The following is a 13,986-nucleotide window of genomic DNA, read 5'->3' on the forward strand; positions in this document are numbered from 1 at the left end:
GCAATAAAACCTCCCACTCAACAAAGTACAGCCCTTTCCGAAGAGCGCGGTCACCAAGAGGCCACGGTTTCTGCCTGGCCCCAGAGAGAAACCCTCTCTGCCAGCTCGCTATTCTTTCCAAAACAAGCCCTCGGATAGGATTTGCTTGGCGACAGGGTTATTATTTCAGCCACTCCAGCTTCGGGGTCTATCCGCTCCTTTCTCTCCAGTTTCTAGAAGGCGCTCGAGGAGCAACAGTATCTTGAATTCACGTCCACATGTTAATCTACTCCACAGGTGCACTGGGGCTCTGACAGTCTCTGCAGGAACAGGCCCGAAAACCTACAAGCAGGCTAGAGATGTAAAGTGCTGGCAATATACAGTCACCCAGAAGATGACAGAGAGTGACGAGCAAATCAGAGCATTACCCAAGACTCGGCGACACGCAGACCACGTCTAGAAGAGTGTATCTCAGCCTCAGCACTATTGACACTTGGGCCCTGATACCTCTTTGTTCTTGGGGGCCTTCCCTGAGCACTGTATAACGTTAGCAGCATCCCTGCTCTCTACCCACTAGATGCCGGTAGCACCTTCCCTCCAGTCGTGACAACCAGAAATGTTTCCAGACGTTGACAAGGGTCCCTTGGGGGCAAAGCTGCCAGGAAGTAAGAACCATTGATCAAGGCAGCTTGCAGAATATGATATTTTTTCATTTTAGTAGTGACATATTTAATAGCTAGCCATTAGGTCAATACACAAATATCAGCAACGTGTGACTTCATAGATATTCTAAAGTGATATGAAACTTCCTTTGGGCCAAATTTATTTCAGTTAAAAAAAAAAGCGAACTGAGGGGCCGGCCCTGTGGCCTAGTGGTTAAGTTCGGTATGCTCTACTTCCGTGGCCCAGGTTTAGTTCCCAGGCGTGGACATACACCACTCGTCGGTGGCCACGCTGTGGCGGCAACCCACGTACAAAATAGAGGAAGATCGGCACAGACGTTAGCTCAGGGTGAATCTTCCTCAGCAAAAAAAAAAGTGAATTGACTTAAGGAAAAGTATTAATAAGTATGTGGCAGACACCACTGGCTTGCTTACTCAACAGCCTTTCCTACCTCCCTTCTCTCTCACTGTCTCCCACTCAGGAAGCATAAAACCTCCCTTGTAGCCAGAGGTGGGCAAGCCCAGTGTGAGAACATTCAGGAGACCCTCAGAGACTGTCACTGAATGGGGCCAGGCCATGAGACCAATGGGTGAGAGCGTGTCCTATGAGCACCACTCATGGGCCTGGGGTACTGACCCTCGGAGGTTCCGTCTCCTGCCAGGGGCCTCTAAGAGGGTCGAAGACATGCCCACCTACTCAAGCCTTGCTTCACATCTTCCCCAGGATCTCCTTGTCCACGGGGGTTAAAAAACAAGGCTGTGACCACCTGCCTCGACAGGGAACAGTTATTAGCAAATGACTTCATTAGGTCCATGTTGACGTTTCATCTTCCAGTAAATACCTGTTAATTAAAAATGGGTCCTATCCCAGATGCACTAGTGAACGAAAACAAAAAATAGTATGTTTTCATAAGACCCCATTCTTCTTTTTAAAAGGAGGATATGCAGAGAAAAGAGACTGAAAATTAAACCACCAATCCACCAATAAGATTATCTCTAGAAGCCTGTGATTATGGAGGATTTTCATTTTACTATACTTGTTTCTGCACTGTTTCATTTTATACTGTATCACTTATAATACCAGACAAAGAAGAGGATGAGTAAGAGAAAAACGTCTCTTTAAGTAATTCAATCACTACCACGTTTATAGTAACAGAAAATCTGGAATTTTCCAAGTATGTGAAATGTCCGCAGCTCTCAGAGGTGTCCTAGCCCACCTTTACTCATATGCCATGAATTTAGGTAGTTTAAGTTTTCTTAATCCTAAACTACAAAAAAAATCCGCAGAATGGATTTCCCCACACATCAGCCCAATTTCAGAGCTGACACCCAATACCCGGAATGCCTCACCCAGACCCGGGCACCCCACACACACCCTGTAACACTAGGCGGACTAACCTGAATTGTCTCAGATGCCGGCGACAGGTGTCTGAATCCCTGGGGTCAGGCTGAGCTCTGTCCTGACTCTGCCAAGGCCCGCAGGGGCCCGGAGGTCGCAAGATGATAAACCAGAAGAGAGCTGCCACACCAGAAATCCCAGCACCGAGTGTGACACGGCCCACCCAGACTTCACAGATGGAACTTGGTGGGACAAAAGATGGGAGAGCACCATTGCACTCCAACTGCAGTCCTCAGAGAGATTCTAATCTACCACGTGTCTTTTCTCCTAAGGGCTGGGTTAGTGAACTACTGGTCTTGAGGAAGAAGCCTTATCAAAGGGCTTCGAGATAATCTAACCAAATTGTAACTACAGGGTCACCTTCCCCCACAACTGGCAGCTGCAACTTTCCCCTGGGCTACTGGTCTCCAGCCTTACAAGGCTGATCAGAGGGACTGAGAGGACACTGTCATTAATCTGCACCTATCATCTGCTCATAATAATAATAAAAACAACAATAATGGGTATCCTGAGACCCTGCTGGAACGGTGAATTGAGCCAAGTCTTTCTAAAAACCTTCTTAATCCCAAAGTACCTTTTAACCTTTTCAAATGTTCTGAGATATGCACACTATTCCTGTGAATATGCCCTAGGGAATTCAGCCAACAGACACTATTCATATGATACTCATTACGATGTTTGCTTTAAAAGAAAAAAAGGGGGGAGGGGAGGCAGCAATCTAAATGTCAAACCACAAGTGATAATTATGTTAAATTATAGTCCACCAACATAAGGAACTATTGCTGGGACATTTAAAGGCATAATTTTATTTTTTTTTTTAAATAAGTTTATTTATTTATTTTCCCCCCAAAGCCCCAGTAGATAGTTGTATGTCATAGCTGCACATCCTTCTAGTTGCTGTATGTGGGACGCGGCCTCAGCATGGCCAGACAAGCGGTGCGCGCCCGGGGTTCCGAACCCGGGTTGCCAGCAGTGGAGCTCGCGCACCCAACCGCTAAGCCACGGGGCCGGCCCTAAAGGCATAATTTTAGAAGTTATGCAGGAACATGGGAAAATTCTTACAACAGCAAATGAAAAACATAGGAGAGAAAATGGTACGCACTCTACAAGGGCCACCTTGCAAAACTACATATAAATCTGGACAAGGATCAGATGTTAACACATAGACAACAGACATACGACGGCCTGTGAAAAAATATCTGCAACACACACGATAGCCAAAGGGGCAAGATTCCCAATACATCAACAGCTCCTGCAAATTAACAGGAAAAAGACAAAACCCGTGGAAAGACGCACAAAAAACACGGACAGACAGACATAGGAAAAAAACATGCAAATCAGCAGGGAACACACTGCAGGATGCTCAGCTTCTAACTGTAGGGGAAATGCAGATGAAAATAAGATATTTTTATCCATTAAATTAACAAAATTCGGCCATGTCCAGTGCTGGGAAAGATGCGGAGAAATGCAGATTCTCATTCACCGTCACTGGGAATGGACCTGCTACAACCTTTCTGGAAAAGAACCAGCCAAAACCTATTAAAAACAAAAATTTACATAATTTTTACCCGTGTACCAGGATGTTTACTGGAGCACTGTTTACAGGAACAAAAAAATGGGAAACGAATGCAAGCAACTGCATTAATATTCCCTATTAATAGGGAAATGGCTGAATTATAGCAAATCTATAACTTCAAATATTAAACCACTGTAAAGAATTAGTGAGATTCTGTGTATTACGCATATCGTATGTTAAAATGTTAAAAATAAAATGCAGAGTAACGATTATAACATAACCCATTTTATTATAACCATATTATTTATGTTGACAAATGTTTCTATGATTCCAGAAGGACTGGAAAAATATCTTGGTTACTGGTTAGCTCCAGAGAGTAGCATGTTCATGCTTTATTTAAATATCTCTATGTTGTTTTTTGTCACAAGGAGCGTCACTTTGGTAATCAGAAAACGACAACTCAACTAGAAAGTTAACATGTAAAAATTAAATCATGAGTTGCATGATGAGAAAAACTTTACATGTTGTTAAGTTCTTGATATAAAAGGACTTTTAAACAACAGAGAAGTCAAAGAATGTGTACATTTTAACATACCTTTTTAAAATTGGAACAAAACCAAGAGCTCTCCAGACTGACCCCCTGGAATGTAAGGTTTAACTCAGCTTGAAAAAAACCCTTTCATACACAGTGAAGCAACATGAGCCTGGTCAATTCCCAGCTTGCTCCCTGCTCTCAAATGCCAGGAATACAACAGGTACTTAATAAAGGCTGGGGGGTCCATTAGTGGGAGGATAACCCACGGCTGCCACCTGGCAATGAGAACCACCAAATTTCAAAAGGCATGTATCCCTCAACTCAGCAATTTCTCATGGGAACTAGATTGTGCTGAGTCATTTATATCCACCGGCATGCATGTGCAAAGATGAGCGCCCAGGAATGCTCAAGAAAGCAGTTTACCACGCGAAAATTCTGGAACCCACCCCGACAGCGACTAAGAGGAACCTAGGAGATCTCACGGCACAGTCATCTAACACAAGAGTGTGTGGCTTGTAAAGAAGTGTTATTTCCTTTTTCTTTCGATTTGCGTGGACTCATCATGGAAAGAAAATCAACATGTTTTTAAGTGAAGGGAGCAAGATGCAGAACATTATTCAGAATGTGAACCCATTTGGGGAGGAAAAAAAAGATATACACACTCTCTCTCTCACCTCTTCACGCATATTTGCATACGACTGAAATTTTTCTAGAAGGACACCCGAGTAACTATCAACAATGGCTACTTCTGGGAACAGAGCGCAGGGAGGGGAAGTACTGAAACTTTTACTTTCCCTTTATAGTCTTCTAGACTATTCGCCTTTTTAAAAGTAAAAAAAAGCACAAAAAAGTTACCATGTAAGATCTTCCTCATGCGATCAGCCAGATCAATTCCATAACAGCTAGTTTTAAAAGAAGAGTTTTCTAGCGATCTATAGAAAGTCATCTTAAGCAAGCAAGAAAGCATCTTATCATCCTAACAGGTCATGACAGCCTTTGGAAGGAATCAAGGGCAGGTGAGGACTGGGGAATCCCGACTGGGTCTGACCCTGAAGGGTTTCAGCTAATGTTGTGAAACAGATAAGACTCATAAAAAACTGTAAACTTAACTTTAAAAACCTGAGACTCATTCCAACATAAATGGATCCCAAGGCCATGCCTCTGTTGGCAAGCAAGCATTGCTCCGTTTCCTTGACAAGCTGGGGTTCGCTTCCTCCTTGGAATGTCCAGGCCCTTATTATTACCACAACCCATTTTATTAGCTTTATGCATTTTCGCAGAATGCTCCAGGAAAGATTTTTATGAGACGGGCTCTGCAGTCCCTTTCAGTTAAACTCTGTGATATTTGGACCATACCAAGCACCCCAGGGCCTTTGCACTTGCTGTTCTCCCTACGTGGGACTCCCTTGCCCCAGTCCTTGCACCGCCAGCTTTGCCATTCAGGTCACAGTTCAAATGTCATCCCCTCCGAAAGGCCTTCCCTGCACATCCCTCTATCCTAGCTTGCACCCAGCCCAGTTCTTCCTAGTTTATGTCTTTGAGGCACTTACCACTATTCAAAATCGTTTGAGTCATCCCCAGTGTAAGCTCCAGGAGAGCATGGGCCTCGTCTGTCTGTTCATGGCTGTATCCCCAGTGTCTAGCACACTGCCAGCACGTGGTAGACGCTCAGAGAATAAAAGACTGAATGAATGAATCAATGAATGAATGAGACACAGTTGCAGGAAGAACAAGAGATGGAATCCAGTGTTTTAAAAGACCACACTGAAGTTCTCCATCCTGGGAACACTGGCACCTGATAAATGCCCTCCACGAGGAGGGCACCCCCAAGCAAGGAGCTCCCTAAGACTCCAACAGAAGGTAAGCTGAGGTTCTCACTGAGAGGGAAGGGAAAAGTCCCATAAAACCTCAATTACTACCTTCGGGTACGGGATGCCCACCTAGAGCCACCCTCCGGGTCATCTAGACCCTTGTTCCAGAACTTGGCAACCAGCCCCCGGAGATGAATCCCACAGTTAAACCAAGGGGACACTTAAGTGGAATCCTGACTGTGTAATCATCCACGTGCCCCGGGGCAGTCTGAAATGGAAGAGGAGCGCTTCAAAGCTGACCTCTAAAGGCAGGCTTCACCCTGCGCCTGAATGCACTCCAACCAGAACCAGGGGAGAAAAGCGCAGCCCTCAGTGGAAAGCGGCAACAGCATGCTCTGGCTAATTGGAGTTTAACCCCTGACGTCTCATTAAGCCTCTCCAAGGCAACCCCAATCAGCCAACTGCACGAGACGTTCGACAGCCTAAAACCTGCCAGGGAAATGCGAGGATACGGCGAGAGCCTTGCCCAAAATTTCTTCTCCAGATTCCTCCACATTAATGGCTGTGTGACTTCGCCACCCAGGGGACATCTGACAACGTCTGGAGATATTTTTGTTGTCACCACAAGAGAAGATGCTACTGGTATCTAGTGGGTAGAGGCCAAGACTGCTGCTAAACATCCTACGATGCACAGGACAGCCCCCCAGCACAGAATGATCTGGTCTAAGATGTCAAGAGCGCCACGGAGGGGGAACTGTGCTCCACACCTACCACCCCAACCCCAAACTGGCTGCCTCAAAGGGCCCCCTCAACCCTCAGCCTTCAAGAGGTAAGTACAGGTCGCACACCTCCATCAGAGGAGATGCTGTCAATTTCCATGCCAGGCTCAGGGGAGCCCTGAGGACCTTCAAGTCTTTGCCATTATCCCCACCCATTTTATCAGCACTTTATTTCTTTTTGCAAAATGTTCAGGCAAGTTTTTACAGGCTAGAGTTTTACTGGTCATTAAGACCTGATGAAATCTAGACCTTAGCCCACCATGAAAACCTGGAGCCAGCACACAAATTCGATGCTTGCTTCTGATTCCTTGGGCATTGACAATTAGTTTTTCCATCCCATCCTGCCAACATGACCAAGCCAGAGCCAGGGTATCTGCGTCAACAAACCAGCAAATTCAGATCAGCCCCGGTCACTTCCCCAAAAGGTTGGGCTTCAAAGCAGGGGATGCCAACTCAAGTGCCTAGAGGTGCCAGGTGGGTTCCATCAGTGAAGGAAGCAGAGCAGGTGAGAAAGCACAATGAAAAAAGGCAACGAGCACTGGGCCTCAGAACTGAAGGTGCAATAAGGAACAGTGGGGACTGCGGCAAAGTGGAGCAAACAGGCCTAATTCTGGAGGGGGCAGCCCCAGCTGACCACTACCACGTACAAAGGCAGGCCCTCATGCTATCAGAGCTTCTGATTTTTCATAAGGTCAGAAATCCAGATGTTTCTGTGAAATCTTCCAATGAGTAAATATTAGCAATTACAGTAATTTATAACTTACAAAAAGCCAAAACAGCACACTGGTGGGCTAGACCTAACCCCCCGTTTGGAACCTGTACCTCATACACTCAAATTCAAATGTTACTTGAGCCTACTGTGCGCGAGGCACAGGGTCCTGGGAAAAGACAGATGGACGAGACTCACTCTGACCCCTGCAAGATAAAATACAAGCAGTCGAATATGGAAGCTGGAGGGCTCGGTCCACCTGAGTATCCATCCCAGACAGGTGAGTGACTTTCATCTTGCAAGATCTCCAGGGAGGCCCTGACCCAGCTCGAAAGCCATCCTGGTGCTTCGGGTCACTCATGCAGTCAACAAATATTAACTAAGCATCTACTGTGTTATAGACACCGTTCCAGGGGCTGAGATGACAGCCATGGAAACAAACACAGGGAAAAACCCGGCCCCGGTGGCGATGACCTTTCCACGTGGGGAGACTGAGGCAGGGAGTAAACAAATAACTATCTGTAGTATTAGAAGGCAGTACGTGGGGGGGGCAGCAGGGAGGGAGCAGAAGCACCAAGAAGTGGCAGGGAGTCAGGGCTGCCTGAGGGGACCTGTGAAGGATTTGAAGGTGAAGAAACATTCCAGGCAGCGGAAACAGCAAGGGAAAGGAATGGAATGAGACAGAAAGTAGCTGGCGATGAGGTCAGACAGATGATGGAGCCAGATGCGAGAGGATCTGATCCGCGTCTTAAGAGGATCCTCTGGCTTCTGGGCTGAGACCAGACTGTAGGGGTCAAGGATGCAGGCAGAGGGGGCACTGAGGAGGCAGTGTTCAAACCCAGCAGGGAGCCGATGGGGAGGCTGTGAGAAGCAGGCAGACGTGGCAACATTGTGAGGAACGGGCAACAGGACTTGCTGACAGATCAGATGCGCGACGGGAGGGTGAGAGGAAAGTCAAGGCTGATGCGGGGTTTGGGCCTGAGCCTCTGTGAGGACGGGGCTGCTGTGAACTGAGATGGGGGGGCTGGGGGAGGAGGGTCCCGAGTTCCCTTTGGGACATGCTAAGTCAGAGACGCCCATGAGACACCCAGGTGGAGGAATCCCCTAAAAGTTGGGTCCAGCAGCACGTTCCGGAAGTGTGGCACCTCCAAGACTATCACACACGGAGCTGGTCCAGCAGGGGGACGGGGACACGGCCCATCCTGTGTCTCGGCCAAATGAGCCGGCTATAGTTTCCTTCTGCAAGGCCAAAGGGCAACCCTGGCACCCTGAATTACTTCTTGCCCTGCCCTGTCCTTTCAAAGGCTCCCCTGTTCTCTCCCAAAGCTACACACCTTGTTACCTTATCCCACTGCCATTCTGGGCCTGCGATTCAACATGCACGAAGTGGGGTGCGTGGAGAGGACCACCCCCTTAGCTCCAGGCTCCCCTTCGGCTCTGATGAACCACAAGGAAGGGAGAGAGAAGGAGACTGGACAGAAGGGCGGACAGAAAGGGGAAGAAGAGAAGAGGGAGAAAGCAAAGAGATGAGTCTGAAAACCACTGGGCTATCTGGAAGATGGAAAACACTTTGGCTCTTCGTGGACTGCGGAGAAGCCAAGGGGAGAGATTAAGGCAAGAATTACACTGACTCCAAGGCCAGACCTTACCGCAAGAGAAATTTCTAATAGCTTCTCAGACACTCCCTTTCGAGATCTCGCCCTTTGGTGGCTTAATTGGACTATGCAGGGGTTTGCTGAGTCGGAGGACGCCACGGAGCATCTCTGCGGCAATTATTAGCATCAGGATCAAGTATCAACAGGACTCCAGGAACTGCAACCCAGACCTGCTACTTCTGTTCACCCCCCGCAGCAGGAGGTGCAGCAGCAAAAACTAACTAGAGAATTCCAGTTGGCATGGATCGCTAAGCATTTACTGAGTGCTAACTGCACACCAAGCAGCAACATTCTAAGCACCTGGCAATTATTCACGCATTTATTCCTCCCGTGACCACTATTCACTTGGTGGCGTGTTATCACCACCATTTTCCACATGGGGAAACTGAGGCACGGAAGTGGGAAGTAACTCGCCTAAGCTGCAGAGCCAGTCCCAGAGGACACGAGCACTCGCCCTCGGCCACCATGCCACACAACTTACTGATTTGTTTTCTCTACTTTTCGACATTTTCCAATTTCTCTACACCAAACAGCAAACTATTAACAAACATTTTTTAAAAATTAACTCGCAAAGGGAGGCACAGGCCCATTTTCCCCACCATCATTCAAACATCAGCACAAAACCGCTCCTCCCACCAGCCCCAATGGAAAAAAGCCAGCCCAGTGCTGGTGAACTCAGCCCCTATTTTCCATATAGATAACGAAGTTCCTCTTTTCTCATCCCAAAGCATTTGCCTGAGGGAAGGCAGGAAGTCTGCGGAACCCTCAGCATGGGCCACTTCCACGTTCTGGGGTTTTCTGGACGTTTCCTGGGGCTCAGAGGCAGGCAGTGGCCCAGGAACAAAACTCTTATGATAAGAGTCTCATGTGGGCTAGTCACCTTGACTTCTAAACACACGACCTTGGTCAGGGAGGAGCCAGGCATGAGTGGATGGGTACCCCAATTCCACCCCCACCTGCTGAAGAAAATGTGGGTGCCAAGAAAAGACAAGCAACTTGAAACACACAACTCCATCTTCGGAACGAATAATAATCACCATTGTTTAACTCTGTGCAGGGCACAGGCTGAGCCACTTACACAGATGAACTCATCTACTCTTCACAACAGCCATAGGAGGCTGGGACTTTTTTGGCCCCTGCCCCCATTTTACAGATGAGGAAATTGAGGCACAGAGAGGCAAAGTGGCTTGCCCAAGGTCACACAGTTATCCAACCGGCTGGGAGGCAGTCTCTCTGGGCCTTGAGCGTCCCATCCTGAAAACACAGAAGCCCCCTGCTTTCCACTGCATTTGGTTTCTCCTGCGACTGGGAAGCTCTCATGCCCCAGCTGGGCACTCACAAACGCCGGTTTCAGGACAACTCCACAAAATGGGGCATCCAGTGAGTCCAGGAACCCAGAGGGAGGAGGAGCAGAGGTAAGTCTGAGAGGCCAAAGACTGGGGAGGGAGGGAGGCCCTGGCAGAGGTGAAGGCCCACCACTGCCACCCCCAAGGAAACCCAACCACCTGGCAATTTCTGTTTCAAAAAGTTCTTACAAGGAGCAAAAAACACAACTGGCTTTCCTCGATGAGCTTCTTAAGCTAAATAAACTGACGACACCCCCAAATATACTTTAGAAAACCTCATTAGCCATCAACTGCCAGCTGCCATCAATAAAATACATCCTGACATGGAATCTAATTTATGGTCGACTATTTTTTCCCCTCTGTAATTTAGGAGAAGAAAATAAACAAGTAAATACTCCAGAATTCACAGCAACACGAGGCCAGATCCCCACGTGGCTCCTTGCAGAAACAACCTTGCTGCTGTTACACCTGGCATGGGGACCAGGAACTCGGCAGGTTTTCCTCTCTCTGCTAACCCCAGTCTTACTTTGCAAACTCTCCAATCACTCCCCGACCCCGAATGCAAAGCATCTGTCCTGTTTCCAGCCCTGGAGTAAATCTCCAACCCCACTGCCCTGAAAATGTGGCACATACCAAGGCGTGTTTGGTTGTTCTATCAAATGATACCCCCTAAAAATAAAGCCTTCCCATGGGGCCCCCAAGGATGACTTTTCAACACTCCAAAGACAGCCTGTGAGGAGAGGACCACAAGACAAGACAAGAAGGTATTTTGGGAGGGTAACCACCAGCTCCTAAGAGCCAAGGATATTTCTCTCTTCTGATTCCTAAACAAAAGTGGAAAAACTATCATGTCCAGATTTGCCTCTCGTGTTTACCAATAATCAAGATGGCATGACACACAAGCGCCCTCCTGGCACAAAGCGGCAAATCGCATTAGAGGGAAGCTAAAAGCCCAAGATGCTGGGGATTAAGCCACAGGAAGTGGACTAGGGAGACCCAGCCAGGCTGGGCGCTGCCCATTCCGATGAAAACTTGCCGGGGTAAAACCCAAGGCGGGTCCCCACGGAGAGGAGCCTAAATTACAGGGGTGGGACGGCACGCCCGCCGGCACCACGGTGCTGGGCATCCTCAGCTGCACCCCAACCCCGACCCGAGGGTCAGGCGGACATGGCAGGGGTGAACAGCCCTACCTTCTTTCCCGGCTGTTCCTCAAACTTCCCTAATTCTTCCCCTGTCCCCCCGAACTCCCTCCAGAGTCATCAAGCAGAAAGAAAATAAAAGCTGACAAAAATATGCAGCCACAGGAGAGGAACGTGGATGCAAACCTGGGGAGGGGGGAAACTTCCCTCACTGGGAAGCCCCTTTCCAGAGCGTGAGCCCCTCCCCAGCTCAGCCCTTTGGTAACGGGGTGTTCTTGGCGAGAAGGGGGGCCACCAAGCCACAGAAGAGATGGCAGAACCTAAGCAGACACAACCCGCTTGAGTGTCCCCATCTCCGGCGGCCCCTGCCCTGGAAGGTGATTTTTACCGCGGGAGGGACCTCCCGAGCAGGAAGAGCCTCTGCTTTCAGCCCCCTCCGCCGGGCTGCCCCTCACCTTTCCCCCCAGGCCGCAGGCCCGGCACGTGCACGCGCGCCGCCCCCTCACGCCCCGCGTCCCCGGCCTGCGCCCCGAGCTCCCCCATCAGCGGCACCGCCGCGGGGCGGCCGCGGGGCGGGCGGGACCCCCGGGCGGGCGGGGCGCGCGGCCGCCGAGCACGTACCCAGAGCGGATCGGAGCCGTCGGCGCTGCAGAAGCCCCGGGGCGCCATGCGGCCGGCCTGGGCTCCGCGGGCGGCGGGCGGCGGGCGGCGGCGGGCGGCGGACGGGCCCGGCTGCTGGCGGCGAGGGCGGGCGGCGGCGGCGGCGGCGGAGCCGGGGCCGCAACGCCGCCTGGTTGGCCCGCGCGTCACGGGGATGCGGCCGCCCCGCCCCGCGCGCTCCCCCCGGCGCACGGCGCGCGCCACGCCCCTCGGGGTCCCGCGGCCCGGCGCCCCGTGCCGCCCCGTCCCACCCCGTCAGGCCTGCCGACCCCCCGGAAGCCGCGGGGGCCTGGGTGTCCAGACTCTGCGACCCTTTGTGAACAACCACCACGACCACAGCAACAGTAATCATAACAACCGGGGCGGGGGGGGGGGGCGGGGATAACCTGTACCGAGCCCTCTTCGGCCTGGAGAGTGCCCAGGCTCTTAGCTGCGCCCTCCCTGGATCCCCACTCGAGTAACTCTCCTTTCAGGAAGGAAGAAAAGGGGCAGAGAGGTGGAGTGACCTTTCCAGGGTCACTAACCCAGCCAGCTGACTCCAGAGCTGACACGGAAACAGGAGGAGGATGCTCCTGTGCATCTGCCCTTTACAGATGGAGAAACTGAGGCTCAGGCGAAGTGACTTGCCCAAGGTCACACAGCTGGCAAGTAGGGGAAGTGGGATTCGAATCTATGACCTGTCTGACTCCAGGGCACTCATGGCCTGAAGGCTCCAATTTCCATCCCACACAAATGTGTGCAAAGCACCTTAGCATTTTCTAGAAACCTCTTTGAGCAGCACTCAGGAAATAACCAGGTTATTGATCCTCACCTTAGAGACACGGTAATAATTAACAGGCCTTCACAGTCAAGGGGCTTCCTTTGGCTGTGTTCTTAGCAACGAACGTGAATTAACTCCTATAATTCCTCACAAGAACCCCATGAGGCAAATAGTAGTAGTATGCCCATTTTGCAGTTGAGGAGACTGAGGCCCAGCAAGGCACAGAAATTTGTCATAGATTATATGGACAGTAAGCGGCCAAGCCAGACTTTGACCCCATGCAGGCTGTTTGGGAAAGGAGGAATGTGATGCTAACCATTTTGCTGTGTTGCCGCAGAACTGTTTAATGCACAGGCAGGGGGGTGAGAGGAGCTGGGGCTGGGGCCTGGGGGTCTGAGCTTTTGCTATGACACCAGCCACACCTTCCCTCCTCCTTCTCCTCCTTCATCCCCTGCCTGATGTGGGCCTCCATTACACGCGCACACACACCAGGAACAGTGTTTGAATTTGAGACCCCCAAAGGACCTAGTGAGTGTGGGAGTAAGATGGATTGTATTCTATGATTTTTTTATTGGCCCAGGTTGCCCCCAGGGTGAGTGAGTCTTTAAGGGATAATTTACTTTCAGGTGATGATGCTCCTGTGCTGTTGCTCTGACATTTATACATTCAGTAAGTGCTTATTGAGCATCTACTATATGCCAGGACTTGCTAGGAGCAAGAAAAAGTTGCTGCTCCTCTGGAGCTTAAAGTGTTAGGGTTTCTGGTGGGGGTCTTTTTAAGTGTGTTTTTTTCTTATGGTAGGAGAATAGGTTGGGCAAATAATCATGTAAAGAAAAGAGTATTTATAGCTGTGATAAAAGCTAGGAAGAGGAAGTAGGAGTCAGAGAGAGCCTAAAAGTGTCCTGCTGTTGGTGGTGAAAGTCAGGGAAGGCTTCCTGGAGGAAGGAGCTTGAGCTGAGATATAGTGATGTATTCTGGGCTAAAGAAAACAGCTTATGAAAAAGCTGTGAAGCAGGACAGAGCAGGTCCTTGGAGG

The 13,986-nt window shown here is 49.8% G+C and overlaps 1 protein-coding gene across 1 annotated transcript in view; it reads right to left on the reverse strand.

The window, feature by feature from the left end:
- The window catches only part of ABCC1 (ATP binding cassette subfamily C member 1), a 126,988-nt gene extending 114,746 nt beyond the window's left edge, over positions 1-12,242 (reverse strand). Inside the window, exon 1 of the mRNA XM_058569971.1 lies at positions 12,152-12,242. Within this exon, the coding sequence (XP_058425954.1) occupies positions 12,152-12,199 (48 nt within the window). The 5' untranslated portion in view covers positions 12,200-12,242. The remainder of the gene's footprint in view (positions 1-12,151) is intronic.
- Positions 12,243-13,986: the final 1,744 nt, after the last annotated feature.

The sequence above is a fragment of the Diceros bicornis genome, chromosome 26, assembly GCF_020826845.1.
Source record: "Diceros bicornis minor isolate mBicDic1 chromosome 26, mDicBic1.mat.cur, whole genome shotgun sequence".
NCBI lineage: Eukaryota > Metazoa > Chordata > Mammalia > Perissodactyla > Rhinocerotidae > Diceros > Diceros bicornis.